A 6,494-nucleotide genomic window follows, 5' to 3' on the forward strand; every position below is an offset into this window, starting at 1 on the left:
TATGGGCTCGACCCCGCGTATTACTATACTCTTCCCGGATACACATGGGACGTCATGTTGAAACATACAAATATTACGTTCGAATTGCTTACGGATATCGACATGGTTTTATTTATCGAACGCGGAATACGCGGTGGTTTGAGTCAATGTTCCAACAGATACGCACATGCTAATAACAAGTATATGCGATCGTACGATCCATCGAAACCTTCAACGTATCTCACGTACTTTGATGTAAATAATTTGTAAGGCTGGGCAATGTGTCAACCCTTGCCCTATGCAGATTTTCGACGGGTCGACGACGTATCCGATTTTGATAAATCATCGACCGCGCTCGATTCGCCTATAGGCTACATCCTTGAAGCCGATCTCGAGTATCCGCAACATGTTCACGATGCGCACACCGACCTACCGTTTTGCCCGACACGCGACAAACCACCTGGTAAGCGGCAGGATAAGCTGCTCGCAACCTTATATGATAAAAAACGTTACGTAATACACTATCGCAATCTGCAGCAATGCACGCGACACGGACTTCGCGTTACAAAAATACATCGAATATTACAGTTTTCGCAATCTCCATGGCTTCGCAGTTATATCGAACTCAATACACAATTCCGAACACTCGCGAAAAATGATTTTGAAAAAAATTTATATAAATTAATGAATAATGCGGTATTTGGCAAAACAATGGAAAATGTGCGCAATCATGTTAATATTAAGCTCGTGACACATTGGGATGGAAGATATGGCGCAGAGGCGATGATCGCAAAACCAAATTTTCATAGTAGAAGCGTGTTTTCGGAGAATCTGATCGCCGTTGAATTGCGCAATCTCGAAGTTAAGTTTAATAAACCAATCTACGTAGGTATGTGTATATTCGACATATCCAAGACATGTTTGTACGAGTTTCACCACGATTATATGGTACCTATGTATCGAGAGAAATGTAAAGTCATATACACCGACACCGACATTCTCATATATCACATAGAGTGTGACGATGTATATAAGAATATAAAGCGCAACGTCGACAGATTCGATACCAGCGATTATGCGGTGGACAATGTGTACGGTATACCGCTCGCGAATAAAAAGATACCGGGTTTAATGAAGGATGAATATAATGGCGCCATCATGATTGAATTCGTCAGGCTTAGGGCAAAAATGTACGCGTTGCGAGTAGATGGTAAAAAGGATACGAAAAAGGTAAAAGGCGTCAAGAGTAACGTCATCGCGAGTACGATAACATTCGACGATTACACGCGGTGTTTGAACGAAGAGACTGAAATGACGCATCAGCAGTCTTGTATAAGATCTAAATTACACGAAGTATACACTATTCGCGAGACAAAAATTGCTCTAAGTCCGTACGATGACAAGTGGTATATCGTACCCGAAACCACCGACACGCTAGCGTACTGGATCGCCTACTTTGAATCTTGCCGGTGCCGCAATCTTTACGTTGCTGTATACCGTATTTAAAAGTTTATTAGCAATCGCGGGGGTAACATCGATAGGTCTCATACCGATAGTGCAATGTTTTCGCGCATTGTACTCTCCAACACGAGCCGGGACAACGCGTCGATCCAATTGAAATTTCCATTAAGCGTAAACATTTTCCACATATTGTTCTTTAACGTTCGGTTGAATCGTTCCACGACCGAGGCTTTCATGACAGAGTACGTCGAATAATGATTAATGTGTAACGGATGTACTTTTTATGAGCTCGCGGATTTGTTCGGTCGTGATCAGGGCTCGTAGAAAGTATTGAGACACACGATGTAATTAAAATATAAAGAAATGTTACTTTATTAGCTCGTAGAGACCTGGTGTTCTCACGTATCTTATTCCACCGATAATTATATTGTCATCTTTATCCACATCAAAAATTTTATCACCAAGCATCATTCCTTCGTTGCAAAATTTAATACCGTAAACATAATCCAAACTGTTATTTTTATCTTGACTCAAAATAGGTCCCACATATTTTTGCCCTAGTGTACCCAGATGTGTGCGCAATGTATTTTGACCCTCGGACGTTTGTAATTGATGTTGAACCGACGTTACAAGCGTTTCAGGCGTGGTTTCGAAAATTTCTTCCACATACGTAGACGAACTTTCGTACAATATTTGACTCGATTGTACATCTTTTATCGGAATAGAAGTAACCACATTGGATAATTGTTTCATTCGCTTACGTTTTGATTGATTTGGAGTAGAAGTTATTAGCGAATCGTTCAATGATATATTTGACCTTGTTCGTTTTGTTCCAGACTCTTTTTTCGGATGCTTGTCTTCGAGCATACTCGATGGTTCGATTTTCGTTTCATTAGATTCCACATTGATGGTATTTTCGACAAGTTGTTTTAGAGGTTCGATAGTTGGTTTAAAGTGCCTCTCCAATGCGACGTCTTCCTCCATTTGACCGGTTTTTAAAGAACGATATTTTTTGTGGATCGATTCGCTCGTTTTTACAATCGCTCTCGCACGCCATGGAAGGTCACGGTCTTTATCTCGCTCCATACAAGCGCGGACGAGGGTTCTCAAAAGCGGCCAAGAAAAAAAAACGTCAAAATAAAAATGCCTGCCGGTGTAAGTAGTTAAGAGATAGGCCGCCACTAACCCACTTTACCCATGAGAGCGAGAGAGATGGATAGAGAGATAGAAAAGGATGGAGATGTGGATTAGAACAGTTTGTTTACGACCGAGAGGGGAAGCGCGGACAGGGGGGGAGAGGAGGGGGGGTACGTATGGCAAGACGGGAAACGCGGCGAGGGGGGTCGGGGGAGCGCGTGACGTCACGGGAGGGAGCGGGTATGAATCGCTAAGATTGCCCGTAAGATGGCGCTCGGCTCGATCGGAGGTCGCGCTTACCGACTCGCCCTACGTACCCTCCTCCTCTCCCCCTGTCCGCACGTCCCTTTCGGTCGTCTACAAACTGTTCTAATCCATATCTCCATCCTTTTCTATCTCTCTATCCATCTCTCTCGCTCTCATGAAAGTGAGTTAGCGCCGGCCTATCTAGACGCCCAACAAAATCAACGAGATCGCCCGGGAGATGACGCTCGACTCGATTGAGATTGCGATTTCTCCCGGCGCGATTTGACCTTGGCGCGACTCGACCTTGACGCAACTCGTTCCTTAAGGAGATGACGGCGATCTCTCGCGCTGCTTTTAGCGCGCGATCCGTTTTCGCGATTCTTAATAGACGCGCGTCGCTTCTAGCGCGCGATCCGCGAGCGGACGCTGATATGCTTAAGGCTAGGATATTCCGCAAGGTAGATCGAATAGTCCGCGAATAGCGCGAGATCGCCCGAGGGTCTTCGATACGCGGCGGATAGGCGCGTGAAATTCGTTGGGAGAAACGCCGCGTAATCCGTCATGGGTCTATCGTAGCGTTTCTCGATCACGTCGATTGACCACACATTACGGCGATGCGACAGGCTTCACGAACACGAGAATAGGCGAGTTATCGCGTCATCGATCGACAAGGAGCCCGAATCGCGGCCAATCAGCGAGGAGCCCGAATCACGGCCAATCAGCGAGGAGCCCAAATCGCGGCCAATCGACGAAGAGCATGAATCGCGACCGATCGACGAGAAGCCCGAATCGCAATTAATCGGCAAGGAGCCCGAATCGCAGCCGATGGAGGACGAGGCCGAACCGTCGACGGGTGACGAGAATGAACCGCCAGCGAGTGTACAATTAGAGGGTTACGAGCCCGAATCACAGCCGTTCTTCGAGCTGTAACTTCGCGCGTTAATAAAATTTGATTTTTGTTTATACTCCGCATAAACACGCCTCTAAAGTGAGGCACGCGCGAAAGTATCGCCGCGCGATTTAACTGTTCATTCGTCGTTACTCCGACGGATGGGAGAATTCCTAGCGTCTGTTTACGCGAAGTTTTTTTTTAGTTCTTCCTCTTCTTCTCGTCCTGGACGCGCCACTTCCTCGCTTGTACGGTGCGAGGTATAAACCACGACCCTCCATTGCGCGATCGTGACGCTGCAATTCCTCCAACTGTCGTCGCGCCGCTTTGCGATCGTGCACCGCTTTCGCGATTCCCTCCGCTCCTCCAGCCAAAGAACCGAGAGCTCCCAATAACGGCAGCAGGGGCAAGAAGCCGCCGCGTTTCGCTATCGGAAGCGTTCTTTTCCTCGTAGCGGTCGTCCTCCTTCTGCTCTTTTTTCTCTTAATTCTCGTCGCGCCCATTCCAAGTTTCGTTTTCGATTTCATAGCTATCCATACAGCTGTCACGGCGGCTCTCTCGCCGAGAGTCGAGTCTCTCGCCGCGACGCGCTCGCGCGCTCTCTCAGCGAGCGCGCAGTCGGCGGTGTGTCGATCGGTGAGCTCGCCGCTCCGCGAGTACGCGATATCGTGCTCGCGGAAGCCGCGTCCAGAGGATTGATGCCTCGATTGCCTCGCGCTAATTGTATCGCGAGACGAGTACCCGGTCCGCAAAATTGATATCCGGGTATATGTAATTCGAAGGGGAACGCGTTCAGTGAAGCGAGGGGGGGATTTAAGGCGGGAGGAGGCACGAACCAAGCATCCATCTCTTCCGTGGCAGCGGCACTGTCGTGTCTGTGTAGAGCGTTTACACACTTCCTCAGCCCGACAAATAATTGTTAGAAAACAACATTTGCGGGTCTGAAAAAATATGCGAGGTACAAGTGGCTGAATCGGGCTGTATCGCTCTATTCAATAAGCCGGCGCCGCTGATATCACCGATTACACCGTACCGCTGTTTCGCGAATTGCATTTGCTGCAATCTTTAACGAGCGGCGCCTGGCCGTCAATGTGTGTTCGTTGCCAGGGACGATTGTAATGCTCCAGGCATCGACGGTCGAAGCGTTCCCGAATTCTATATTCATATTCGACGACGTAGCGTGCGACAAAAAGAATACTATTAGAGAGTACTTCGCTATGGGTCGACATTCGAATATCGATTGCTTCTATCTGTGCCAAACGTACGCTAAAATACCAAAGCATTTGATTCGAGATAACGCGAATCTGTTGATTCTTTTTAAGCAAGATGGCACTAATTTGCGTCACACATACAACGATAACGTGAACACGGATATGCCGTATGAGAATTTTCACGCGCTATGCCGCGCGTGTTGGCGATATAGATATGGTTTCCTAGTGATTGATAAAGATAGCGCGCTTAGCGCCGGCAGATATAGGCGAGGGTTTAACGACTTCGCCTCTTTACCATAGAGCGATCAATCGTCGCGAATACGTCGAACGCATCGATCGCTCTCCCTCCCGCGAGCGAGAAAGACCGATTTATTAATCACGATGGCTGCGACGGATATCGAGCGAATTTCTCAAGATTACGAAATGCCGCACGGCCGGCTAAGACCGTTGGGACGAAAATACTTGGGGGCTCTTCTCGGCGGAGAAGCGCCAAATGAGATCGATCACGTTTACGGAGTGTACATGAGCGCGAAAGGCGCGATGCTTGGCAATAGGCGATTCAATATAGACGCGGATGACTCCATACTTATAGATGAAATTAAATACATCGGTACCCCCGGTTTATACGAATTAATCTTCATGAAAAATCCTGATAGTCTCACATATACGGAAAAGGATAAATTAACATACAAGAGTATATTGTTAACAACGAACGCTCATAAACGCGACCATGACGCTAAAAAATCTGTTGTGGAAATATTTCACGCTAAGCGGAACGTATAAATGGATAGACGAATTACCTCGACTCGTCGAGGAGTACAACACGCGAAATCATCGCACTATAGGTATGAGACCCGTCGACGTGACTCCAGCGATCGCCGATAAACTTTTAAATACGGTATACAGCAATATAAAAATCGCGACTCCGGCTAAATTCAAAGTAGCTGATCCAGTACGCGTCAGCAAGTTTAAGACGATCTTCAAGAAAGGTTTCACACCTAACTGGACCACCGAGATTTTTCGAATAGCCAAGATACAACAAAGTAATCCCGTAACGTATCTGCTGAAGGATTCGCGCGGCGAACCGATCGCCGGAGGATTTTACGAGCACGAGTTGCTGCGCGTCAACGATCCCAACGTGTATCTCGTGGAAAAGGTGCTGCGCCGAAGAGGCAACGAAGTTTACGTGAAATGGCTAAGAATGGACGAGTCGCACAATTCTTGGATAAATAAAACGGCTGTATTATGATAAAAATGTATTTTTATTAAATAAAACTACGCGTCACCGGTTAGCGAACTATGAAAAGCCTCGCGCGGTGGTAGACAAGTCTCCAGTAATTTATCGACGTCGTCGGCGTACTCATAAGAAAACACACCTTTTCGCGCAAGAAGCTCAAAATCAGCGTCGTCAAGATCGGAAAATTCCGAACGCGCGATCTTCAGCTCGCTCTTGTCAAGATACGACGCCAATTTTTCGAGACACGCGCTTAAAAACTTGAAAGAATCCACAAAGCGCAATTTCAGACGTTTCCCAAAGCATTCCTCGTTTGACGCATTCTCAATGTTCTTCG

The 6,494-nt window shown here is 47.0% G+C and overlaps 1 protein-coding gene across 1 annotated transcript; it reads left to right on the forward strand.

Moving 5' to 3' along the window:
* Positions 1–5,770: 5,770 nt before the first annotated feature.
* LOC115236194 lies at positions 5,771–6,172 on the forward strand. The gene has a single exon (XM_029808494.1). The coding sequence runs from the start codon at positions 5,771–5,773 to the stop codon at positions 6,170–6,172; it is 402 nt and encodes a 133-aa protein (XP_029664354.1).
* The last annotated feature ends 322 nt before the right edge of the window (positions 6,173–6,494 follow it).

The sequence above is a fragment of the Formica exsecta genome, unplaced genomic scaffold (genome assembly GCF_003651465.1).
Source record: "Formica exsecta isolate Colony F162 unplaced genomic scaffold, ASM365146v1 scaffold110, whole genome shotgun sequence".
NCBI lineage: Eukaryota > Metazoa > Arthropoda > Insecta > Hymenoptera > Formicidae > Formica > Formica exsecta.

Coding starts and splice junctions, on each gene's coding strand:
- LOC115236194 (XM_029808494.1), top strand. CDS start 5,771: ATGAGACCCGTCGACGTGACTCCAGCGATCGCCGATAAACTTTTAAAT.